The following is a 27,771-nucleotide window of genomic DNA, read 5'->3' as shown; positions in this document are numbered from 1 at the left end:
TTAATAATAATAATAAGTAAACTTAGTTTTCAAATTTTTCTACATAAATTTTTATTATCGGATATGTTAACGATTAAAAATAAATAATTCAATGCATTGAATGAAAAGAATTTTTCGTTAAATAGAACGTAGAATTAAAAGCACACGTCAGACAAGCGATATCGAACGATATAGAAAGAGAAGCGTTTCTATAATTCAGTACGGTACCTATCGAAACGGCGGTTCAGGATCGAGGATCAGGGGTGGATAATGTATGTACCCTCAGTTGAAGGAGAGGGAAAAAGGGGGATAAAGATGCACAGCGGGTTTCTCACTCTTTCATATTTTCTGTCTCTCTTTCTCCCTCCCTCCCTCTCTCTCTCCTCTCTCTCTCTCTCTCTCTCTCTCTCTCTCTCTCTCTCTCTCTCTCTCTCTCTCTCTCTATTGCTATCTCACTCGCCCGCTTGATATTTCTCTCTCTTTCTCTTTCCATCTTTCTCGAAGGTCTGCGGGGGTGCACCCTCAGGCTAGTTGAGAAGAGAGGGCAATGCTGACCAACTTGAACGGACAGCTCGTGGCTCACCAGTAGACAAGTCGCAACCGACAAGTTAAGATGACCAACCATAACTAAAATGTGATAATTTTAATTAAATGTATGATTGGAAGTCTGCAAGAGCTTCAAAATTTTTAAGAAGAAATAATTAATCTAAATGATATATCGTATAACAAAAGACAAAAATGAAGAATGTTCAGTGTGAGTGTTGAATGTTTGAACCTTCGAAAAGTTATTATCTCGTGATTGTCTTGATATATACTAAATGAGAACGCAAAGTTCATTCAAATTTTGATTAGGTGTTGTTTACATCGTTCAACATTTTGGAGGTTACAGGAAGTTATAACTTCTACCGAGCAGGTTCGTTTATAGATAACAATTATCTACAATGAAACATCAACAAATACTTCGTTATTGATATTTGTAAGGGCATCGTTTTGAAAAGTCTGTAATGGTTATCGGAGTTGTCTGTTTTCAAAGCAAGAAGATGCACGCCGATATCAAGTCTGCTTTTCGAATACGTAAGTTTACATGAAGAAAGTCCTTGTCTAAGATATATCGATTACAATCTCCGGTCGGATAGTATAATATATCACTATATTTCTCATAGACCATTTTATATTTTTATATTCACGCCTGCCATTACAATAACCGATACTACCAGCATACATAAAAGAAATAAGGTTCCCGCATGAGCCAATGTGTTATTCCAAATGAGGTCCATTACTCGAGTTACAATGAATAACAATTTTTTCGTAACTATAACCCTGATGTTGCATTATGACAATCCATTTTTTGTAATTTTTTTTCTTTTTTTTTTTTTTTTTTTTTTTTTTTGATAATCAAACTACACAAAGTATGAAAATTTTTCTAACGTTTATTAATTTTTCGTTGATATATTGAAAATGTTTATTGCATGAGACTCCATTAAATCAGAATAAATATAAAAAAGAAAAAGTCAGGAAATCGATTGCAAAGGGTGACAATACTTTCACTGGCAGCGAATTAAAATGCAAAACCAACCCCCTCGCTGTGATTAGGTGAGCCTATAGCGATTGGGGTTGCCTTTAGGTCGAAATAGAAGACTTCGCCATTTTAAACTCCACCCTTCGTGCTTTCAATAGCTGGCAACCCTACTCAGTCTATCCGCTGCAGATAATCTGTAGATGCACTCGAATTCTTCGCTTTTGCTCCGTTCTTATCCCTCCACTTTGTCGATCAGTTTGGATGATATTTTTCTTTACCGAATACCAAACCTCCAAACCCATTTCATTCTTCGTAAATATAAAGAGTATCTTTGTTATATATCTATATCTAATGACAGAAAATGAAATTAAATTGCCAAGATTTAATCATTTTTTCAAAAGTAGACACTATAATTCGAGAAGAAAATGTTTTGCATGGCATCGTATTAATTCATGAATTTTAATGAAATATTGGCAAGCACTTGTGGTGTTTCCCTCATGAAGCTTATAATGATAGTTTAAGAGGATTATACCTCGATAGGTCAAATGTCAGTTATGCTGACGCATTATCGGCAAATTTCTCGTGCATCCATCGATTCATTCCCAAAGGTAGATTATAAGTAAATTTAATGAAATAGTTTTATATCATATAAAGATAATGAAATAAATTTCGTTAAATAATAACAAATTTTCATTTGCAAGAATGTTTAAGGTAAAACTATACTCGTTTCGCCGAGCATATTCATAAGCGAGCGCGAAACCTGCTTGTTCTTTTGTCGATGCACTTAACGAAAGGCTTACCGCGATCTTGGGAGGGCGGCTTATCGGATCGTTATCGTTCAATCTGACCGCGTTCCTGGCCTCTGTACCGGTCACGATCGCGGTCCTACGAGCATCCTCTTCTCCCTCTGGGCCTTACTTACTTACTTCGTACACGGCAGCTTAATTAAGCGTTATGAGTTGAACTCCTCGTTAACGAAAGGCTACATTCGTTCGTTGGTTACACGTGAACGCGTTTTTATAGCACCGATAGATTTAAAGTACACGTAAAGTAACGTTTGCACGCTCGTGAACCGAAACACTTCTTTTTCCGAAGCGTTCGTTAAATTGCACTGAAGCTATCTTCCTTTCTCCTCTCTCTCTCTCTTCTCTTTCTCTTTCTCTCTCTCTCTCTCTTTCTCTTTCTCTCTCTCTCTCTCTCTTTCTTTTTCTCCTTCTGTAGTTCCTAGTCTTATCCAGCCATGCGTTAGAAATAATATTTCTTCTCTGGCCGTCGCAAGCAAGATGGCGCTGAAATAAATTAATTACATCTCCGGCAGGGCTACCAGCTAATTCGATTTAACACAATTGAGTTGTTCCTTTCGAACCGATGTTCGAAACCCATTCTCTCACTTTCCTCTTACACGTCGAGTTATTATCGATATTTGCACGCTACGATTATTATCGGCAAAGTCTACCTTTCTTATATTCTATCCTTTTCTTTTTATCTCGAGAGTCTCGAGTATTTTCCGATTGAATGCAACGCAATCGTTAACTCGATTATTATCGCGAATTAAAACACACTCGTGATGTATTATATATACATATACATATACATATATATATATATATATGTGTACGTATATATATACGTATATAACAAATTATCTGTCGAATTTAATAAAATATCTATCGTAATTTTTGTAGTTTAAACTTTAATCTATTTATCATTCTTGTATAAAAACTGACCTCGTCAAAAATTCATTTTTCATTTCTTTTTTTTTTACTACTCGAATTGACACAAAAAACGTATAAGAAAAGTATTTAATAGTAATATAAGAAAAGATGTAAGAAATATGAAAAGAAACTTTTAATAGAATCGATCGAAGGAAGGTTCTTCGTTTAAAGACCGATCTTCCGTATCTCCTTCGCCATATTCTTCGGTTTGCTTCATAGTACATATACACGGACATGGAATCGTGTCGGGTCTGCCAGAAGCACTCTCATTGGATATAATATATCGTCCGGATTAACGGGGCCCTCTTATTGTTTTCCACTCTTGCAAAGAGTTGCGCTCTCCCTCCATCTTTCCCTCGCATCTCTTTCTCTCTTTCTCTCAGTCGCCATCCAAGCGCTCCTTTCCTTTCCTTTTCCCTCTTTACTTCCCACACCCCTGTTCACGAACGAACACGGCAGCCACGTTCGCCCTTAGTTATAACTTAATTACAAGAAAAGCTGCTCGCGCGGCAATGGCGGAGCTCCGCTTCGAAGCGATATATATTAGATTTTCCGTCATTAGAAACTTCTTGCCCCGGGAAATTATATCCGCGAGCGAAGCTGAAGGAAAAAGAGAGGAAGTTAGAGTGGGAGTGGCATATCCAAGCCGATATTCGATTTCTTTTCTTATCAGAAGACTTTGTTCTCATTTACTCGCTCGTCGAAACAATTAATGAATATTTCTTTATCCAAAAATTGAAATTGCAATGGAGGAAAAAAACTCGAATGAATACTAGTTTCGATAAAAGAATAATAAGATAGAACAATAACGACCGATAGCAAGTAAGTACGTTCGCGATGGCTGCGATGAAATTCAAGATGTTAATTGCCGACAAACCTCTCTAATTACCGTGTCATTACGACCAGCATCTATATAGGGTATAGAAAAGGGGATAGCAAGAGAGACGGTAAGAGGGACAGCAAGAGGGATGGCAAGAGGGACGACAGGAGGGACGGGCAGCACGCGCTACGCACACAGGATCTCCCGCATAACGCTCTTAATTGTCAGGACTAAGAAGGTTACCATGATACTGGCCGAAGCTACGCGAGCCGCCATGTCGGCGGTAGCTATTGTGCCAATTAAGGCGAAATTCTGTCGTTAGATTATTTTTAAATGGATTATACGACGCGACTCGCGCACATTTGCATTTTGATGAATATTTCATTCTCGATGTAGTTCGTGTGCGAGAACGTTTTATGCAGAGCTCATGCGAGCGATAAAAACGACCAGCGCCTATTAATTAATCGCTCGAACGAGCGCGATTAATCTGCGACGGAATGGATCACGCAACGACGCTTTGCTCGTATAATGAAACACGATGAAATGACGACGACGACGACTACGATGACGACGACGACGATGACGACTACGGCAACTACGACGACGACTACAATGACGACGATGACGACGACGATGATAATGATGATAATGACGCGATAATAGCAATCGCCTTCTTCTTTCGATTCTTACCACTGATCTCCCTTAATATTTTACATACCTTCTCCTCTTACTGTCGATTTCAGAAATCGATATCATGCGGAAAGAGATAAGATCGGGACGACGCATTTACTACAGCTAGCAACCTTCCACACTACATACGTTTCATTAAAATTGTAATAGCGAACGCGTTTACTTCGTGTTTTTATACGAAAGAAATTGAACAACGCCTTCTTTGTATCACTAAGTACTTCCTACTAATTAATTTCTTCACTAGAATCGAGTTTCTCTCTCTTTTTCTCTCTTTCTCTTTCTTTCTCTCTCTCTCTCTCTCTCTCTCTCTCTCTCTCTCTTCTCTTGATCTGCCTAAGAATTATCGTCGGAATCGATCTAACACGACTTTGATGGTGTAACCAGTAATTAGATCAATAATTAGTATACGGTAAATTTGCGTAATACGTAGATAAAATGTATAGAAGAATTTCTACTTGTTTTACGCCGTAAGAGGGATACCGACTTTCTTCGATAAATATTAAATGACGAAAGTAACGTTCCTTCTTCTTCCTTTATTTTTTTTTTGTTCATTTTTTCTTTTTTCTTTCCCTTTTCTATAATCATAGAATATCGGCACGTTACTCTAATAAACAACGTCAATTTCAGCGAATGCCACGAGCGTTAGTTTAAAAGTCGTTAATCACAATTCGAGATAATTTTGTGCGTCTCTCCTCGATGCATATCGCTTGGATCCTTTGTACGTTAATTCGAGCGAGGAATTATTGATACTCCGTTCCGTCTCGTCATCGTTCTTCTCTACGGCCACAACGCGTTTACTCGATTGCACCCAGCCGAGACGTTTCTTTAACGAATAAGTCGACTCCATTACGTCGCCGCGTGGAACATTCACATTCGCTCCTTTTCCCAGAAGCTTTTTTCTTCTTCTTCTTCTTCTTCTTCTTCTTCTTCTTCTTCTTCTTCTTCTTCTTCTTCTTCTTCTTCTTCTTCTTCTTCTTCTTCTTCTTTTTCTTCTTGTTCCTCTTCTTCCTTCTCCTTCTCCCTTTTTTCTTATAGCTTTCTCTTTATTCTATGCCCGAGGCACAAATTCATCCAAGATCATTCTCGAGGAAAAGTTAAACCAACCCCACGCGTACGGCGTCTACTTGCGAACACGTTAATGGTCCCTCGTTTTCATCTACGTTCGAACGAACACCTGTACAACAACTGTACGACTACGTATCTGCGTAGTTTCACGGTAATTCGAACGAAAAGCAGGTAATAACGCGCACCAGAGCTACCTTGTGCTGACTCTCCTATGTTTCTGATAATAGTCTTGAACTAACACGATTATATTTGACATTGTACCTTGGAAATGTTTTCCTTCGTTCGAAAAGTAAATGTTTGGTCAATAATCAGTATGGTTGAACGAATAAAATTGTATATACAGAAACGTTAATTACAATGAATAATACAATATTTTTCTGACTTTGTCTCGATTTCTTCATTGGAACAAAGAGATAATGTTTAAGATATTTACAAGTTCATTACTACGAGATAAAACTGAGATCGAAATGTTAGTACTGAAATATAGAATGCAATAATGACGTATTGGAAGAGGTCGGTGCATCGATAGAACGACACGCGACCCTAAACCCTTTCATTATCATTTCTTTATCCACGTTAGACCATTCTTTCAATCTCTTCCCTTTGCTCTATATTTGTGTTCATGTATATCTTCTCTCTTTTTATCTATCTCCCTCCTTCTCTCCCTTTCTCTCTCACCCTCTATATCAAGACACGTTCACGTTCTTCGACATCTGCGAAGGGCGGGGAAAGCTTCGAAGCAAAGCGAGGCAAATCACCCTCTCTCTCTCTCTCTCTCTCTCTCTCTCTCTCTCTCTCTTTCTTTCCTTCTCTCTTCGCTCAAACACCTTCGCTTTCTTTTTCTCTCCTCCCCTTCGTTTGAATCACCATCGACGACGAGCAATTATTTTGAAATCCATCAGTTTCACCGACGGATTAAGTGTCGTTCGAGAGCGATTAACACCCCAAAGATGATCGATCGATCGAACGACCATCCTTGTTCGATTTCTCTCGTCAATGCACGTGTGCGACAGCTTACGTGTTAATGTTTAATTGCCAACAGTCACCCTTCTTTATCTTTTGATTTTTACATGATCATTAAAATACTTTTTCACGATATCGTTAAAAATAATTCATTAGACAGCTGCGCTTGAAAGTAATAGTAAAACCCTACGATATCATTTTAAAAGTCATAACTTTGGGAAGAAGAAGAGTGGTTTTGTGGCGTCGAGAATGGTAAGAAAAAGGTTTTTAGCTCTAGATGCAACCCTTTCGCGGATGAAGCGATTCTCATAATAAGACGAAAGACTCTTATTCTCTCTCTCTCTCTCTCTCTCTCTCTCTCTGTCTCTTTCCCTCTCTCTCGTTCTCTCTCTCTCTCTCTCTCTCTCTCTCTGTCTCTTTCCCTCTCTCTCGTTCTCTCTCTCTCTCTCTCTGTCTCTTTCCCTCTCTCTCGTTCTCTCTCTCTCTCTCTCTCTTCCTCTCTCCTTCCAACGGTTCTTCCTTCGTGCAAGCAGCGTGGGGGTTCGTTGGACACAAGGTGGTTGCTATGGAAACGGAAGATCAAGTGGGTACGAGGCTACCTCGCCGGGGGTCGTGCAGTGGCTTGGGGGTGGCTTGGAGGTGGCTTGATTTCTTCATAACGGCCGCCATTATCGCGCTCTCCAACCGTATTCCCCTTCTCTGTCTCCTCCTGCAACTTTTCCCTTCTTTTTCCTACTCATTATGTCCAAAGGTAGAAGGGAATATTCTTCTTCTTTTAAAAATGATCTTACAATGGCGTCGGTTTTAATTGGAAAAAGTCTTACTCTTCTTCCATTTCTCTCTTATTACTTTTTAAATCCTTCGGAGCATTTCGAAAGAAAGAGATAAATTTATTTCATTTTTCGTCGCTCAGATATTGTGTAATAATCGACGCACTGGATGCATCATAGATAAAAAATCAGAAAGCTAAGAATTCTCAAATAAATGCTGAGAGTGCGCGTGACGAGTCAGAGTAGAAAGTACTCTTTTTCCATGATTTCGTCTCATCACTATTCACACGGTTTTCTAAGGGCTCTGTACTAGGTACTAGTACTACGTATAACCTCTATAGCGAACTATCTCTCTAGACTAGGAGTCGTAGTAGAAACGTGCTCTCCGCATCAACGATGTAGGGTGTTGCATACATATAGTATAAGAAGCGTCTCCTCAAAAATTGATGCGCGGTCTGGCTCGCCGCCACGCAAACTAGATACCGTATCCAGATGCAGCATCTCGTATTCATGGTGGACCGAGAAAGAGGGGTGAAAAGAAGTCGGGAGACCAACACGAATTCTCCTTCCCTTTGATTACAATATATAGCTGCTTCAAAGCGAATTGCCAAAAGTTAGATATAACAATGTGTCGGACGTAGCCATGTTATTCAAGCGTCATGGAACCGTGGCCACCTTGCAGGATGGTTAAAATACCGCAAAGTCTTCCCCAAATGTCAGTATTAATATTTTATCCACCTTTTCTGCCGCAACCCATCGGTGGAACCAACTCGGACGTTTCTATGCTTATTACGTTTATTGTTATCGAGGCGGATGGAACTATTAAAATATTAAAATCCGTTTTTCCGTTGCTTCCAGCTCGATCGAGCATGTCTACAGACGAGTTCTTTTCTATCGACGAATTAATAACGATATATTCCGATAGTAAGTATCGTTCCCCGTATTATCGATATTTTTCCATACGATGTTAGATAACTCTTGATAACAATTAAAACGCTCGGAGGTAACTTAAAAGTTAAGACAAAGTTGATGAGAAAGACTTTCGATCGATGATTCCACTACGGACAGAACAAGATCGTAATCGGAAAATAATGACGGGGCTGGCACGCTCTCGTCTTTCGTGCTAACTCGGCAGGTATAGCTATACTCGTCTCGACGAGAGTACGGTGAAGCACCTGTCTGTAGTACTTGAGTCGTAGTATCCGTACAGGTGCCTCCTTAACGTACCTGGTGAATGGCCTGTCTCTCTTCTTACTACTTGTTCGTACGTGCACGAAAAGGATTCGGTCGATCGGTCGGTCTCTCGCTCGCTCGCTCGCTCACTCGCACGAAGCTCGCATTGATGACCTTTATGAATACTGAGAAGCACGTGCTGCCAACGGTAGACACGCAATTGCCGGACTGACAGAAAATGATCCTGCCAAATTAATAAGTCATTGGCAAGACTACCGTATGTTTGTAATTTCGTGGAATACTTCAGAATTAATGCGTGGCCGATTCTTTCCACGCGAAATCCAACTCGTCGCGCGCGTTCCTTTGGAAACAATTATAAAATCGATAACTGTCTAGTTAATTTCATTTCTTTATTCATCCTTCTCGAACATTGAATTAATTAATTTTAAATTATCAGCTGTGCCCTCGTTACATTTAATTTTTTTTTATCATTCTCATACGAAGAATTTAACGCGTTTATAAGTAGATTTGCTTATCCGGGAGATCAGATAATGGGTTTAAATGGCAGGTAGGTGCCAATAAATCGTCTCACTTCCTGACTGACCAAAAGCGAACTCGAACGCGACGACCAAGCGAACGGCCGGATCGAATCGGCGAACGGAGGAGCGAGAAAAAAGGGGCATGTGCAAGTCGCAACTGTTTTATGACTCTCCAGAGAGGGGTGCTCCGCATTTATTCGCGATCGTATCTCCACAAAGTCCGTTGCGATATTTCAACATTTGCGCTCACCGAGTCGCGACCAACTCGAAACGTATTCATTTCTTTTCGACGATCTTCGGACGATCGCATTTACCTTCTTAAATCGACAATGATAAAAATTACCTTGCTACGAATGGGAATGGTATAGGCCGAGGGAATCTACTCTCAGGAATATTTGTCGTTATCGTTGTCGTCGCCGTCGCCGTCGCCGTTGCAACGATGTCGTTGATATTCATTACGACGATTCCCGACGTTTCTCAGCACCCATGAATAATACACGACGATTTAATCATTTTTTTCTTTTTTCTTTTTTTTTTTTTATCGAATGCTCTGGGCATTATTACACTTGCGTCTAATGTGCACCAGAAAAACTCGAACGTTCGCGGACTATAATTAGATAGATATCCACACGAGGTCACCGTTCATATTTAATGTAAGCGTGTGCCAGTTTCTAAAGACAGTCCTTCGTTCAATAATGAAGCGATCGCATCAAGGATGTTACATTGTTCGCGTCGCCTTATTTCTTCTTTGGTGCGGTCACCTAAATGGAAAGACATTTCGTTATCGACACCGTACCATTTCTCTCTGTATTTTTCTTATTTATTTGCCGTCCATTTGTGAGGGTTAGGAAACTCCGAATGTCGTCCAGCGTCTACGGCGAAAACGCGAGGAGCAGAAAGGTGGGATTATCTGAATACAGTCGTTTCGGGGGTGAGTTGCGACCCCCCAGGGTGTAGTAGGTGGCTGCCCTTAGGGTCGGTCACATCGGCGAGCCACCCTACCGGTGCTCCGCTGACGTATGGTGGTCATCTTCTCACCGAATTACCACCATCTTCTTTTTCCTTGGTCGATGTTCTCTTCCAGGAAGGGTCCATCAAATAGATTATTTGAATATCGATCGATCGAACGAGACCGCGGACAATGGACGTGCAATCATTCTTCTCCTACATTCTTCTTTTTCAAGAAATTTCATTCGTGAAGAGAACCGAAAGTGATTTAACATAATTCGAAGGAACTATCTCGGAGTTTCATCCGTATGTGTGACTTAATCAGTATGAATGTGGCTATCTCGAAAGTCGTTATTCATTCGGGATAACCTCTGTCGAGGGTGTTACCAGTAAGGATTAACGTAAAATGGAAAAAAGCTGTATATCTCTGTCAGAAATCTTGCCCTCATTGCGGAAAGGGAAGCGTGCGACCGAACGCTCTTTAATTAAATCGAAAAACCAGTCCTTTCGATCGAACGCATGAATACAGTTTTTTCGTGTGTACAGATTTCGCGTAGGACGGAGTTTCGCGAGGTCGAATCAATGACGAATCAATCCTCGGGATAAAAGGAAGTGAAAAAGGAAAGAAACTTCGTGGGCCTTTCTTTTCTAAAATCACGTTCGACTCGTCGTCGAGCTAACTCATAAATACGGATGCGCGCGTGACTGTCGCGCGAGTCCTTTTGAAATGGTGTCCCGTCAATTTGAAAGGGGCGGAGGGGAGGGGAAGCGAAAGGGAAAAGTTTCTTCGTCGAGTTTTAACGAAACGTCACTAACGAGAGCCCGTTGCACTTTTTGTTGCAGCCAGCGACGCGCTCGGCCGAATCGATAAGGAGCCAGCCTCGCCGGAATCCATACAAGGTGAGTTTGCACGGAGAGTTTCATCGTCCGTCTGTCGTGTCCGCTCCTTCTCGATAAGATTAACGTACGAAACGCGTTTAACCTTCGAATAGCCGGAACATAAATTTTCCAAACGAATAATGCCTCGCCTCTCCACGCCACGGCGAGTTCGAGCCGAAGGACGACTCATCGAATCGAACGATGCGCGAGTCTCGCCCTTCCCTTCTTACCTTTCCTTTTGATTTTCAGATGTGCCACGACAAGAACAATTTCCGATTAACTTTCTCGTGAGCGTCTCCAATCGGAATTCAAAAGCGAACAAACGCAAAGGAGAAACGACAGACGAACGAAAAAACGATCACTCCAACTACTACTTAATTTATGCGTTTGCGATCGGTTTGATCGAAGGTTGTACAGACCTAATTGAAATTAAAAAGAAAATGAAAATTCGCTCGGTGATATTCATCGACCAAATAACTTTGATTTTTTTTTCTCGTTTCTTAAAGACAACAATCTTTTCGTGATCACCCAAAGTCCACGACTACTCGGTTAATTCTTTTCCACGTAAAGTATGTCATAAAGACAATTACATTCGTTGAGCACCGCCCTACGGCTTCCCGGAGCTTTGTCATTTGCCTCGAAGAATTCTTTCGTGGCGTATAACCGACCTTTTAACATCGGGCATTATCCTGGTTGCTCACGGCAGGCAAAGTCCGAGGAGGGTCGGTCAAATCGCTTGAATTTTTGTCAGTGTCGTAAAACTCTGCTCACGGATTTCGCGAAAATTCCCATCTTTTCGTCTGTCATCGTTTTTATTGTATGTTTCTTCGGAGACGTAATTGATAGACATTTTCTATTCGTGGAACTTGTAAACTTCGGTCGCAAAACAACCGATTCAAAGTAAAAAATTCTCACGGACTTTTATTATATATGAATTAATCGCTCGTTATAACCGCGCATTAGTTGCTACAGCATTATTTGTAATCGTTTATTCCAAGAATATGATCGTCTTGTTTCATTGAAAGTTTCTTTCTTGAACACGTGCCGAAGCGTTACAAAGGCGTGACGCTGTACCGTTAAAGAAAGATGACGTTAATGGGACATGCGATAAGAAATTATCTTTATCGGTAAAAGTATAGCTCAACTCGTGCGTAAAATCTTATCCACCGTTTCACTCTCGATTGAGTGATATCTATTTAGTTTGAAAATAACTTGATCTTCCTTCGTGAAAGGGAGACGTAGTATGAGCATTGGTTAAAGAAAAAAAAATGAGAAGGAAAAATAAGAAAAGAAAAAAAGGAAAAAGAGAAATAAAAAAAAGAAAAAAAACAAAAAGTTCGTAGAACGATACTTCGAATCGGCGATCGATCGAATCGATGGATTCGAAGGAAGCGATCGACGGGGAAGAAACGGGAGTACGGAAACATGGAGAAGCTTCGGACAAAAAAGTTTCCACCAGGGCAACACTCTGGGAAAGTCTGAGAACCGGTCGTAAGCAGGATACTCCTCGTTTCTGTTCGTAGCTCTTCGACGTTGGTAGGTATCTGCCTACGACGAAACGAACGAGACAAATGGAGAAACAAGAAAGTAATCAGCGAGTTCGAAAAGGCGCGTCGGTGGGGTGATGATGACGGTAACGGCGCAACGTTGAGGAACGATGGGAAAAGGGAGAAAGAGAAAAAGAGAGAAAGAGAGAGAGAAAAGAGTAGGTAGAACAGATCATCTTGAACCTGTGTTTTACTTTATAGCATTTAGCCCGTTGTTTGTCTTATTGCTATTAGCCTCGGCCAATTAGTAATTTTATTTTTAATGTGGATTCCATGAATCGGGCCCACTGTGAACGCGCATACGAGAGAGAGAGAGTGCAAGCGAGGGCAAGCGAGGCCAAGCGAGAAGGTTCACAGAAGAAGAGAGAAGAAAGAAAGAGAGAGAGAGAGAGAGAGAGAGAGAGAGAGAGAGAGAGAGAGAGAGAGAGAGAAAGAGAAAGAGAAAGAGAAAGAGAGAAAGAGGGGATTAGAAGAACGGAGTAGGGGGTACGCAATACGTAGGATGCTCAGAAGGAGGGGGCATGTCATTAGGAGTCATTAATATCACGGACCTCTGTAATTTGACACACTTCCGATAGCCTAGCGCCACCACTGCTGCCACCACCGCTGCCACCCGCTCCATTTTTTTTTCCTTCACTAGACCCCCTTTACCGCCATCCTACTCTCTCTCTCTCTCTCTCTCTCTCTTTTCTCTCGCGAATAAGCACGTCGGGAACGTTGAAACCATCGACGAAACTTCCTCGTGAACGCTGTGCCTGCGATATTCGTGTCATTCCAAATGGACCGACAGTGACTCTCAATCATTTCTTCCTTTGAAGGATCTATCATTGATTTTTTACATTCTATGAAACATCTAGTATGTCGATAATTAACGAGAAACGATACCAAAATGATACCACCGCATACGGGTGCCAGCTGCTCGATCTTCATCGATCAAAGTCGAATCGATTGACTCGTTGCAAAATCTCATGCTCGCTGTGAGTCAACGATGGAGCGTCGCAACGGATGGAGCCAAGATCAATATGATTTGCGGATGCTAATCGAATCGCTAATCGTTTATTCCTCGATCGTATCGGCACACCTGTTCGACCTATATGGTCACTCTAGAGATTCCTTTAACGTGAACTTCATGGAAATCTTAGGTTGTGCCGTTCGAAACGAGCACGTCTCTCATCATACTTTATAATGTCTTTACGACGTATCCCCATTTCTAACAATAATCGATGTCGTATAATAATTAAATTAAAAATTTATCAGAATCGAAAAGTAATATTTTACTAAATATCTTCGACTTTTTGCGAAGCACACACATACACTATCGAGTAATCCACAATTTTCCTTCACCTTTACCATTTTACCGTTCACCTGTCGATCGTTATCCATTGAAATCGATATCACTATTCAGCACGTCGGAGGCGGTAATTTAATATCGCGAATTCCTATTCCTTCCAGTATACGTAAACTGCTTTCACCGGCAAGACACGTTACTATAATGTCGAGAGAAGCGATAAGATCGTAGATAAAGTTATTGATCGCAAATTAGCCTTTCGTATATCGTGGTCCGAGTTGAAATTTCAGCCAAGTTTCATGAAACTAAAATGGAACGATCAATTTGAATCGAGCTCGAAATTCGTTTTAATGAAAACTAAAAAAAAATCGGATGAGATCAAAAACGGAAGAAAAAAAGAATCATCTGATTCTCGAAGAAACGCAACGGAAGAACTTCTTTAAAGAATTTTGAATCGAATCAAACGATAGAGATGAAAAAGAAAAATCCTAAGAATCGATGCGATCGGTTTCACTTGGAATGCAAACAATCTTTATGATAAAGTTGTGAGAAGTCAGTTTGCTTACAAAGGTACGAGCCTATAATACATCTTCTTGGTGACTTTGTTATTTAAATTTGGGGAAAAAGAGTAAGAACTGGGGACGAGGTGAACGTGGAAAACCGCTTTTGAATACTCAAGCGTTCTCTTACCCTCGATACGAGAATTAAGCTTCACGCTTCAAGTTTTTCAATGTTCAGTTTTCTACTTACGATAAACTCGTAAAAACTTCATTCTATAGTTGACATCGAATTTTTACGAATTTTATAAAATCATATTAAAATCACGATAGCAATCTATATTCTCTCTGCTCACCAAAAAGTGGAATTTCTTCTGAGCTTTATCAAATATTTTCGGTAAAGTGGTCACTTTGTTATTCGAATCGAGGGTGACGATGTGAACTTCTCTCCTGAATGCTAAAAAGTCGTCCCTCAACCCGGATGCTTCTACCACCTACCCTTTTATCCGCTTTTCGATTCATGCCTCAGGTTTAAAGGAAGACGAAAGCAAATTCAAATTTCGTGGGACGGCTTTCTCAGGGATTTTTATACATTACTGTGGTTATCCACTGCGAAATATCTTGTAAACGGAATACGTCGATCTTTTCGAGTCGTAACTAGCTGTAAAAGAAGAAGAAGAAGAAGAAAGGAAAAAGAGATACATTAGGCTCTTCGATTAAGAGAGATTAATCGTCTCGCCCACTCGAAAAATAAAAACGATTTAAAAAACAAAAAAAGAATTATGAAAGAAACTCGTGAGAAGAACGACAAATGGGATTAAGAAGCAAAAGGAAGAAAGGGAGGGAAGATATTTATGAAAATGGCAGCGATCGACGAGTGGGTGACGACGCCATTGTTGCTTGTTCCATAAAAGACTAGCAATTAGCAATTAAACCAATAACTCTGCAATTGGTGATTCCATTAATGGACACGACGTTCCCACAGAGGACAAACGTTTTTCACTGTTTTTCTTACTGATCCCCTGCTGCCAAGCCGTACAATTGCTTGATAAACGTGTATAATAAGAATTGATCTTTTTTTTTCATTGATCATTTTCTTCATCATTCAATTCCTTTAAGCTAATTTTTAATCTCAATTCTATTAGATCGTGAAAACGATAAAGTTCATCCATAAAATTCATATCTGTCAAAAATCTATATCTAAGTCAAAAATCAAAATAAAAATTAAAACTTATTCAGCAAAATAATTAATTGACCCTTCCTTAGAATCACGAAAGCTCAGGAAAGAGGAAAAAAAATACCAACTCAAATCTTGCCACTCATCAGCCTGTTGCAACGTTACACCCTTAGAACCGGACTTGGTGGCCGTATAAAAAAAGCCAGAGGGTTGCACCCCTTGAGAGATAGCATATATATATATATATATATATATATATATATATATATATATGTACAAGGATACTCGGTACAATCGCGTGCTGTCGAAGAACACGACGATAATTGATTATAATAAGCGACGAGTAAAAAAGAATGAAAGAAAAAAAGGAAATAAAGGAGGGTGAACTAGTCGATCTTATCGGAGGATACTAAATAGCACTTAAATGTCTATTTAATTAATAAATCTTTCTTTTTTTCTTTTTTACCTTTAAAATCAAATTTCTCACAAGTTAACAAATTTATCGTATATTGAATATATTTTCTTTTTTTATACACGAAGAAAATAAAATTAAAACCACGTATCTCTTGCGTAACATTATGTTTAAAATAAGAAAGAACAATTATAAAAACTTTTTTTTTTTTAAGAAAAGTTAATAACAAAGACCGGTAGAGAAAGGCGAAAGGAGGTTGGAGAAAGAGACGAACAGGAGTGCCGACAGCGGGGGCGTTCGATAATTTATCGTCTTCATTTGGCCGCGTCCATATTTATTACGTCGTTACGAACAATATGGCGCCTATTAAGCGAAATACGAGCTTTAACCTCGCGTCAAATCGAATTAATATTGTGTTGGTACTCTAACACGTTCTTGCACATCTAATCCAAAGATACCTTAGATAATAAGCTTAATAAATATTGATTGTTTAATTAATGTATAATCGTTGGCGTGGGGTACAATGCGTACTATCAGCAGTTCATTGGTACGCCCACCTTGAGCTATGGTTAATTTATGATCCGTTCATTTTCTCTATCGTGAGGAAACATCGCTTTCTTACGTGCGACTTTTCATTCGTTTAATTGCCGATCATACGAGCCAAGGGAATTGAAGATTTCTGAAGAAGGGAGAACAACTTTGTCGCGGAAAGGAAAGTTATTTATCAAACGATATCGTTATTCGAGAAAATAATACATACATAGAAAATAAACTAAAAAGCTACGCAAAAAAATCGATAAAACGTATATCATAGCTATTTGCCATAAGAAATACGAAATTATTAATAAAATCAAAGATATAATTATTGATATGCTTTTAAAGGACAAGTCTATACACTAATAAATTGTACGCACGATACGTAACGTAACATTGCCTCTTTATAGTAAAAGTAAAGAGAGAAAAAAAAATAAGGAAAGAAGGAAAGGGAAGAAGGAAAGAAGAAAGAAAAGAAAGAAGGAAGGAGAGACGCGGCTCTCGTTATTCCCGCGTCTTTCCTCGAAGATCTTTTACGCTTCTGCAGAAACCCGATAACCTCGTCAGCTATTAAGCCAGAACCGTGCAGCTTCGTAAAAGGAAGGGAGGAAGGGTAAAGGGCGAGCTGGTAACAATGGAAGTAAAGGTCCGGACGCGTTTGCTATAAGAGAAAGCAAGAGAAAGAGAGAGAGAGAGAGAAGAGGAGGATGAGAGAGAGAGAGAGAGAGAGAGAGAGAGAAAGAGAGAGAGTGATGTCTCGATGTTCGGGAAAGAGAGAAAAAGGCGCTACTTGGCTGTTACCTTCGTCGGATGATCGTCATCTTACCAGAATGCAAGAAGCGTCGATGCCGAGGTGAAGATATTTTCTCGACGGTTAAGCGCGACCCTTCTCTCTCTCTCTCTCTCTCTCTCTCTCTCTCTCTTTCTCTCTCTCTTTCTCTCTCTCTCTCTTTCTCTCTCTCTCTCTCTCTTTCTTCATTGCCATCCTCCTCGTTTCTCGAGAAACCTCCTTCGATCGCAATTACCGTATTTTATGACGCTGTGCCGAAATGTAACTTACGATCAGGATTGGACGATCGAAGAAGAAGATATTGTCGTTATATGCATCCTTCCTTATCGTTAACTGATTAGATTGATGTTACGAAAGAATGTCTAACGTTAACAAATAAATTCAAAGGTTCTTCAAGCGAGAAAAAAAAGAAGAATAAGAGAAAAGAATTTACGGCGGGCAAGAAACAACCGACTCGGATCTTACGTACCTAATTGTTATTTTCCGGAGAAACAGAGTCGTCGTCTAGACGTCGATAATTGTAACGAAAGGACAAAGGACGACGTTTTGAGCGGCAAACATCTCGTCGTTATATCCTTTAAGAAATGAACCTCGAATGATAGTTTTACGGCGGCAAACGATCGAACTCTAGCGAAACGAAGATGCACCGGGAATAATTAAAGTTATTAAGTGGACCGATTTTCGATCGTTGAAGGTAGCTATAAAATTGATAATTGGTTTAATCGATCGTCTCACTCAAAACTCTACAAGGACCACCCCTAAAGCGTTAAACTTCAAAAGGAACCTACACGAGTGTTGAAAAGATTCAATGACCTTGTATTTATGAACGAAAGAAATGTCGCTAAGCGTTTCTTTTATGAAACAATAGACAATATAAAAAAAAAAGAAAAAAGTTTATACAACATGGAGGAAGATGAGAAAGCTAATGAAAAAAATCTCTGCGGAGGTCCGATAAGCTTGAGGGTATTTCACACTCGGTCAACCCTTGTATCGCGAAGGGCGCTAATGTAGCGTTATTTAACTCGGTTAGATGTCCTCCCCCTTTTTTGTGCTGAACGACCGACTCGTTCTCCAAGAGCCCCAGGAAAAATCCGGGGGTGCTCGTCGTCCCGTGAAAACACCGCGAGGGCGGTGACACGCATAAAGTAGCAACCAGTTCCGGTTTATGTCGTCAGGTGGAAATAAAAGAGCTGAAGATGTTTGATACGCAGGAGTGTCAATATATATCCGTTCATTCGAGTCAATTTTTACATTTAATCGATTATTCTTGTTAGAAAATGAGATATATGTATACTTTTTGTCCATAAAATTTTAAGATAAAAAATTCAAAATAGATACAACTTTGAAAAAATCTCACAAGATTTCTCTTTAACATAATCTCGAAAAGTGTTTCATTTGTAAAGAAATGAATATCAAGGTTGGTATGTAGCACGTGCCAAAAAGCAATATCTGCCGAATGCGTTAAGGAAGTCGCATACATCGAAGTCACTACAGCGTGAAAATAGAATGTAAAGTGTTCGCAAGGACTCTCCCGTCCTGAACTGACCACCGGGCCAGTCTACGACGCATATATAAGGGGTGCTTTCTACTGGGGGGTTGGTTTGACGTGTATGACGTGCCGTCCACGTGACCAGCTTACCAAGCTGACAATCACTGCCCAGGACTACGCAGGACGAATCTTAAATATGGGATATTCAAATAATCTCGACGTTACCCTCTCTCCCTCATTTCTCGTCTTGTCGATTTTTCGAGGCATGAAGACTATCGACTACCATGAGACGAAAATAGCATGGAGAGTCCCTTTTTTCCGAGTATCGATTAATCTTCTTTACATATATATATATATATATATATATATATATATATATATATATATATAAAGAAGATATATATATAAAGAGAGAGAAGAAATATGATATTCTTTATACTTTTTAATATAAAAACATAATTAATTAAAGACATTACTATAAAATTTATGTGAACCGAACGAGAATTTCAACGAATATGTTCAAAAAAACAAAGAAGTGTTAATAGTGAAGAGCATGCAGTTATATCATACCATACATCACTGCCAACCAAGAAGAGGGCTTCCAATACCAAATATAGTTCGCATGTGACTATGGAAGTTGTACGAGAAAACCTTCTCTTTTATATGCATAGCCTCATTTCCTTATCGGAAATTTACGGCGAACGCGATGATTCAACTTTGCAATTTCCCGTGGTGCTGTGTTCGATGTCATACAACTATACTCTGTAAAACTTTTCTTTCGATTACAAAAAAAGAAAAAAGAAGAAAAATGAAAAAAAGATATGAAATATAACTTCTTTATACAGGAGACTAAATTCTTCATCGAAAGGTTCCAGGCATCTATGCGATCATCTTTCCTTTCGAAACTGCGTTGGACCGTTATGCGGCACGTAGGTGGATATATTGCGGTGCCGACTCGCGCGTTTACCCTATAGACACGTGCCAAAGCACGAGGGGCCTCACGTTCGTACACGTGGGTTGTGTCTATGTTTCATTATAACGGTAGCTATCGATAATGATGACTACGATGATTTAACTGCTATCTATCTTAAAACTAGTTATGTCTACATCTGCCTCAACAGCTCCACGATCCTTTCCATTTCATCGAGAATTAAATCTCGACATTTTTCTTCTTATTTTATTTCAATATGAGATATTGCTTTAAGTTAAAAAAAAGAAAACAAAAAACATGTTTCTTTGGGCATTCTTATTCGCCCGCCATTTTTTTTTTAGAATACATCTGCTAAGGGATTGCTCCAATGCCATCAAGGATATTCAAAAAGGGGTGTAGCAAATAGAAGACAGGCTTAAAAATCCGAAGAGAATCACAAAGAGGCGGAGACGGACACGTGCCTGACGTCCATATAATCCAATATATTTACATACGAAACACCCATATTTCTTATAATTATAATATATAAGTATGTCTTTTAAATATTATTTTATACAAATACTATATCATTTGTAAATGAAATTCATTAATCTTTGTAAATTTCAAGAAATTTTATTGATCTTTAAAAATCTGATATATCTTGTTAGAAGTAATCTTTAAAATGGCGCTAGTTTGCATGAGTTTGCACATAGAAACATCAAAGATACGGTTAAACGCGTAAACCACGGCCGGTTATACAACATAAGCAGAACGTATTCGTGTGCGTAAGCAAGAATGAAAGAGAAAAGAAGAGGTGGGACACGTGCCTTTGGTAGCACGCGACTAACCTAACGGTTTTAGACTCACCCCACGGCACGCTCGAAAACCAGTCCACCCCTTCTCTTTCCCTCTCTCGTCACCCTTGCCGTCGCCGCGGCCGCGACGGTAGAAGCGACGGTAGTAACGCCACTGCAAAACACGCTGGAGGAAACACTGTTATTCTATTGGCTCGAATCCGTCCCCTTCGTTCGTTCCCCTTTCGATAACACGCTTTCCTCGCCTGCAGCCTCCTCCTCGACGACTCGATAGAAACGGTACAAACACACCCGGTATATATCCGGACAATAGTTTACCCGTTTAGCTTCTTCTTACCAGTCATGTATTATTTTCTATCACGGCCATGTTTAATCCTCAAAAGTCATCAAATAAATTAATAAGAGAAAGGAATACAAAAAAGAAAATTGTTACGAGTTTTTATCATTATTTAATATTAGATGATAATTATGAAAATTTTAATTTTTATTCATCACTTCGTATTAAAACTGAAACAATAAGTTTTATCGATTATCAAGTTTTACAAAATAATATTAAAACAAAATTAGATTTAATTTGATTGAAAATTAAAAAATTTCATATATCTCTTTTATCGTTAAATAATCTTTCTACGATCATGAGAATTCTAATAAACGAAATCGAAGCATTTTACTTCCAATTAAACGAACGTGAACAACGCGGATCGTAATCGTCTGGATGCATTCGAAGAAACTAAAATAAAATAGAAGTGAATTCAATTTGAAATTTGATGCTTGTCTGCATCGCGATTAGGATCTTCGCGAGAATGGAAACGATCCTAGAGAGAGCTCTCAATCGAATGACGCTAGGCCTTAATAAAATCGTAAGTCGGTTGACAGGCGATGCGTACAGAACGAAATAATACGAGTGAATTCCTCCCCCGTCAGTTCGGGGTTGCTCGTATTGTTGTCGTCTTTACGTAAGAATACCGAAGGAAGGACGACACGGAGGCAGATGCCGCTTAAACTTTCCACCACGTTAAAGAACGACCAAAAAAAAGGAAAAGGAAAGAAGGAAAAATCCTGATGACATTGTGAATGCTTTTAATAATACTCCACACTACTACTAGGATGATAGTTTACAACCTCGAAAAATCGAATCAACCGATTAGACAGATATGTATAAAACGGTCGAAAGAATTGAAAATCTTCAATTATAATATTTCGAGCTTGAGCAAGCTTATTTATGAAGTTCGTTTCAACCTTTGGAAATGAAAATGAAAAAGAAAAAGATTTTTTCTTTCAACTAATATATATTTAACACATTAACACTGTTATACCTCCAACGGGATAAAACAAAGGACTTAATTTCACACGAAAGAAGTTCATTTTACCGAGGATAACCATGAATTATCTATCTTCTCTTACGCTAATTACAAAGGTAAGTCCAATTATGGTACGCGAAGAATCACCAAGAAAGAACTTGAGGAATGCAAAGAAGAATTGCGAACGAAAAACGCGCAAAAAGTGAAATATCTTAAGAGAGAAGTAAGAAAGATTGGAAAGAAAGAAGAAAGGAAGGAAGAAAGGAAGGAAGAAAGGAAGGAAGAAAGGAAGGAAGGAAGGAAAGAAGGAAGGAAGGAAAGAAGGAAGGGAGAAAGGAAGGAAGGAAGGAAGGAAGGAAAGAAGGAAGGAAAGAAGGTAAGAATGAAATGAAATGGAATGGAATCGAATGGAATGGAATGGAATGGAATGAAATGGAAGAAGGAAGAACGGGCTATGTTAGAAAGAACGAGGGATGCAACCGCGAAATCGAGCCAAGCCGTGAAAATAACGATTTCTCCTTTGTGACGGCGTTCGTCAAGCTGGAAGAGATGAGAGAAAAGAAGAAGAAGAAGAAGAAGAAGAAAAAGAAGAGAAGCCGGTTTCACCACCGAAGGTGAGGTCCTCCGTGACTCGTCGATATTTTTCCTGAGCTGCGCGTCTGGAATCGATATTTTATGTAGATCACGCGTAAAAGGGAAACACGCCCTCGTCGTTCGACCACTATTCTCGCCTCGGCGAACAAAAACATCTTCGGATCCCACGCGAGAGAAGACGAGTTTCGGTACGAACGAAGAAAACGACAACAGTGATGACTCTTTGGAGAGGGGGGAAATGGTGAATGAGGAAGAAAAAGTATACAAGAGAAACGAAACATGCTATTGATGAATTTTTATATTCGTACTCTCAGAATTCATTCAAAAAATTAAAATTTTTCTTCGTCTCTATTCATACGATAATTTTGATGATTTAAATATACATATTTGTTTACTTGGTTTATACGAGCCGAGATTAGATCAATCTTTTTTCCTTTTGAAATTAATATTCCAGCTCATTTCTTAATTATTACTCGTTTACCGATACCTACGATGAGCTATTTAAGTTTTTAAAAATATCCAACAAGTCATGAAAATTAATAAGAAATAGACAGGAAATAAATAACATTTGACGTGAAAAAGTAACACGCACGATTCAGGTGCAGCATTGTCCGATCTTATCACCTGACGTACATATGAGCAGGGTGCATTTTCGAATGACGAGTTTCTCGTGTAAAGGTCAGATCGTCGACTGCTTTTCATTGAATCTCGTGAAAAGATATAGAGAGGGAGAAAAAGTAGAAGCTAAGGTCAAAGACACCGTTCGCTTCGAATAATGCGGAAAAATAGCGCAACGATCGAATGCGCCCAGCTGCAGAGCCCTCCTACAAAACGGACCGTGTGTATTGTGTAACATTCGTGTGCATACTTACTAAGAACGAATTTTTAGGATTGAATATGCGTGAGAATGTGCGTAGGTGATGGATAGACGGTCGTCCTGTCGCTCGTACAAACGTTAAACGGATTTCAATAGTTTGAAATTGCATAGGCATTGCCATTGGATGAGCATGTCGTAAAATTTCGAACGTCGAACTATATGAAAAATTGTCTTTATACCTATACAACCTTACCATGAGATAGAATCGTATTTTCGCTTGTTAACGAATAACCAACAAAAGAAAAAAAAGAAAAAAAACGGTAGGAAAAATTTTTCAAAATTTCAAATGCGTTTTCTTCAAAGAAACAACGGTCGTTTCGTCTCTGTATTAGTACACGTGAAAGAAAGAAGACGAAGTGACGGTTGCCTTATCTTACGTTGGTACGAACGCACATCTAAATGTTACCCTCGCACCTGGTTACGCACCGTCAGTTATTTTCTATGTCAGGTCTTTCGAGAAACGCGGAACAACGCGAGCCCTTCTTAAAAAAGGGTAGAATACGAGAACGAAGAGAAATCGCCCCAAAAAACCATCTCAATCCCCTCGCACAGTCTCTATCTCTGAGCTTCCCTCTCCTTTTGCCGCGAATCAAGGAATTCGGTAAGGCTTCTCACGGCAAGAAAAGTTTAATTTTAGATAGAGGAGAATTTTTTTTTCGAAGGGAGACGACATAAATTTGGTAAAAAAAGCAAAAAGTCTCTACATAGGTGTATATTCGCACACACATACACATGCATTTAATCCTGCAAGAGAACAGATGAAATGACGGTTGGCTTATCTAAGATACTGAACTTCTAATACGATATTTGTGTGCATTTGCCATGAACACCTGGCGACGCGCGAGCATTATTTTTCTATCGATCCATCCTATCTTTTCTTTTTTTTTTCTTTTTTTCTTTCTTGCCTCATTCGCGTTAAAGATGAAACGACCACATGTGTTTCCTCACGAAATAACTACCTTATTCTCCAACGTGTTTCTCACGAAAAAAGCGCAATTTTGATAGAAAAATGAGGGTCGTGAAAGATGCAAATTTAAGAAGGGAGGGGGAAAGAGAGGGAAAGCTGCATATATAGAAGTTACATCCAAGTACCTGCCTTCCCTGCTTTTGAAAAATAAGAAAGATATGTAAGAACGCGAGAGGACGAGTAAAACGAAGTTTTATAGAGAATCGACCAATCCTGGGAGAACGCATTGAAACTTCCTGTCGATGCTGTCCTACCTGACCTGTCGATGCTTTTTTTACGATTTCAGGGGAATCAGGTAGGAAGGGAGACACACGAAAGAGAGAGAAAGAGAGAGAGAGGGGGAGGGAGGGAGATAGGGAGAAAGAGAGAAAGAGGGGGAGAGAGAGAAAGAAAGAACGAGAAGAGGAGCAGAAATCGAGACTGCTCACCCAAAAAGTAGCGTCTCGGTGCTCAGAGTTCACAGGATTTTGAATTTTTTTTCCTCCACAACGATCGTTCCTTCCTTACCTTGCAATCCCTCCCCACCATAGAGCCCGTTTCGCCAAGCTTTTTACGAGGTTTCGCCTTACTTTCTCACTCTTTTCGCTTCTCTTTTTATCTTCTGTCGGAATCCGAAGTCGATGGGAACGTCCGAGTGCCGTTCAAATGGCTGAGCAACTTCTCTTTTTAGTTCACTAACCCTCTCCCTATTCCCTCTCTATATTTACCGTGATCATCAACTTGATCTTACTAATTTCTTCATTTGTTCTTAAATTTCTTAAGCTTTTTAAATCTCAAATTATCATATAAGTTCGTATAACATAAGAGATGAAAAAATATGATATTAAAATCTTAACACGGAGAAAGTTCACAGCCATATTCCAAGTACATACGGTTGCTACCCTATGGTAGGAAAGGATCTTTAAGCGTATCGAAGTAATTATTATTAAAACCGTTACGGTATGAAACGCGTGCCAAGCATTGACGGAAAAAGCTCGTTTGCTAGAATCGACCGATCGGTTCCGTTCTATATTGTTCGACGTTCCTACGTTGTGTTCGTATGATTTCCTAGAGCCAAACGCAACGGGGATATGAGGGAGGTGGTCATAAGATACCTATGATGATAGATGCACGAAGGGTTGCTCCATGAGCAAAAGGGAGAATAAAAAAAGAGTAGGCTCGAAAGGGTAAACCGATCCTCATTGGGCGGTATCGTTCGTCTACGAGAAGAGTCCCGACCAATCAAAGCTCCCCCGTCGAAACATCGAAGAGCACGTGGTGTTAGCGATGTTGGTGGGGATGATCCTTTCGCCCTCCGGGTCGCACTACTTTCGTTGCGTCATTCTAACATTCGTCCTGCATCGGTCCATCAACGAAGTTCCAAAGAACTTGTGCATTCGCGTTGGTGCTAATAATTTATCGAAGGATTAATAAAGGAAAAAAAAAAGAAAAAGATAAAGAAAAAAGAAGAAATACTCTTTATTTCTTTAAACACGCGTACAGTATAGATACGGAATGAAATCGCATTTCTGGAAAAAGATCCGAACGATCGTTCGTCGCGATCGTTGTCGATCAAAAACGACGATTACTCGATGTTCTCCATGAACGTCTTCAAGATAAATTCGTGCTGGATCTCGAGAATCATCTCGATGTGATCACGAGGAGGATCACGAATAAAACCTCTGAGAGAAAGGAGGTTAACATGGTCTTTCTCGAAGACCCAAAAATGATCTTTACGGACATGCGCCTTCATGCCACTAGCACACCAACGTCCACCCCAACGCGATACAGTGATCGTCATCGGAAGTATAGACCACAGAACAACAATGACTGTACGATTATAACGAAAATTGTTCTCTCTTCTATAGCAACAGTTTGTAGAAGAATACAAATTTCTGCATGAAATATTTTCGATCGCGATTACAATCTAATCTTTTGTTTTTATTGCAGATGCGGATCTACACGCTGAGGTCGAAGGAGCCGAGCTCAGTGGAGATGATCGAAGTATCACGAGTGATATTCAAGATGTCACCGACGCGAATCTCGATCACGACTCAATGGACTCGGACAGGGAAGCTCTTAATTTGGTTCGTAAAATTATTTACATTATACATATTATAAACAATACATTTCAAGAATATTAGATGCATTAATATTGGAATTCTCTTAAATTATCGAAGGAATAATAATAAATCAAGAACCTTTCTAAGTTTAGTGTTTAAAAGAAAACAAAAAATCTGACATTTTCATTCGGGTTCTTAAGTGCGCAAAAAAATGGTTGTGATCAATATTTGACAGCTAAATAAGAAAAGGGACTGTAGAGTGAAAGGACGGAAAATAAAAGAGGGATATATTTTATAAAACACAAAAGAGAAAGATAAACCTTAGTGACCAATATTCTGACCTGGCCAAATGTAAACACGGCTTTATTCGACATTGTTTATTCAGTATTATTAGTAAGGACGCCTTTTCTGATTCTACATTACATCGTGAAATCTCGCCGTATGAGAAAATTCAATGAAATCAATGTTAATTAGTAACTTTTGAGACGAGACAAGATAAAACGGGTTTCAGGAGAAATCGATAAATCTGTGCTGTAGGTTACTGATGTATCACATCGTAATAGCAGCAGTGGCACCAGCGGCAGCTCATCTTCGCCAAGTTCTGGAGTGAGTAGTCAATTGACTGGTACGCATCAGCAACAACAACAACAGCAACAACAACAGCAACAACAGCAACAGCAACAACATACGAGCACGCAAAACAGTGGAAGCTCGCAGGCAGCGTTGGCAGCTCAATTGGTCGGCCAACAATTGTTAATGCATGGATCTCTCGGTACTCTCGGACCTCAAGAGATTCAAGCTCTTGCATCGACCCTACAGCAACAACAACAATCGCTGCAGCAACAACTGCAGCAATTTGCTATGTTTCAGCAAGCCAATCCTGCAGCGGCTGGGCAACTTCCGGCACAGGCACAATTTTTCTTGCAAAATCAAGTAAGTAAATCTTTCTTCCTTCGAGAACAAAAAAATAAATATTCCTTTTTTCCTTATTTCTCAATCCTCTTCTGCCTATTACAAAAGTATCTACTCGATACGAATTCGATCGACGAGTCCCGAAATCGAGGCAAATCCGTGACAATTCAAAGAACAAGCTCGCTATCTGATCGAGGGCTGATCTGAAGGGAAGCGAATGTCTTATTCTTCGAAGACAGTTCGTTTGATTCGACATCCAGATAAACGTCTGCTGTTGGCACAAAGGGACAAAATTTCTTCCTTTCTCTCGTTCCAACTTCATTCGATTACAATTTCGGCACATTTGATAAAGAGATTACAATTAATTTTAATGAAATAGCATATAATATTGCTTACGTATGTATCTACATATATATGTTTATGTACAACATTAACTTATTTGATATAATGTAAAAATCTAAAAAAGATCCGTAAAAGATTATTCTTTTTCAAAAAAGAAAAAATAAAAAAGAAAAATAAAACGAACAAAGATACGTATATATCTCACGCGAAATCGTAA

The 27,771-nt window shown here is 39.4% G+C and overlaps 1 protein-coding gene across 3 annotated transcripts in view; it reads left to right on the top strand.

Moving 5' to 3' along the window:
* The window catches only part of LOC118447056 (uncharacterized), a 95,137-nt gene that overhangs the window by 61,290 nt on the left and 6,076 nt on the right, over nt 1-27,771 (top strand). For 2 of the 3 annotated variants that reach the window (XM_035878486.2, XM_035878494.2), the window contains 3 exons: nt 11,025-11,081; nt 26,188-26,324; nt 26,838-27,233. In XM_035878486.2, coding sequence (XP_035734379.1) covers nt 11,025-11,081; nt 26,188-26,324; nt 26,838-27,233 — 590 coding nt within the window. The remainder of the gene's footprint in view (nt 1-11,024; nt 11,082-26,187; nt 26,325-26,837; nt 27,234-27,771) is intronic. The other variant, XM_035878498.2, reaches the window with a different exon arrangement.

The sequence above is a fragment of the Vespa mandarinia genome, chromosome 8 (genome assembly GCF_050613455.1).
Source record: "Vespa mandarinia isolate Hongniang chromosome 8, ASM5061345v1, whole genome shotgun sequence".
Classification (NCBI taxonomy): domain Eukaryota; kingdom Metazoa; phylum Arthropoda; class Insecta; order Hymenoptera; family Vespidae; genus Vespa; species Vespa mandarinia.
The sequence above is the reverse complement of the archived record's forward strand: the minus strand, read 5'-3'. Positions and strand labels throughout refer to the sequence as shown.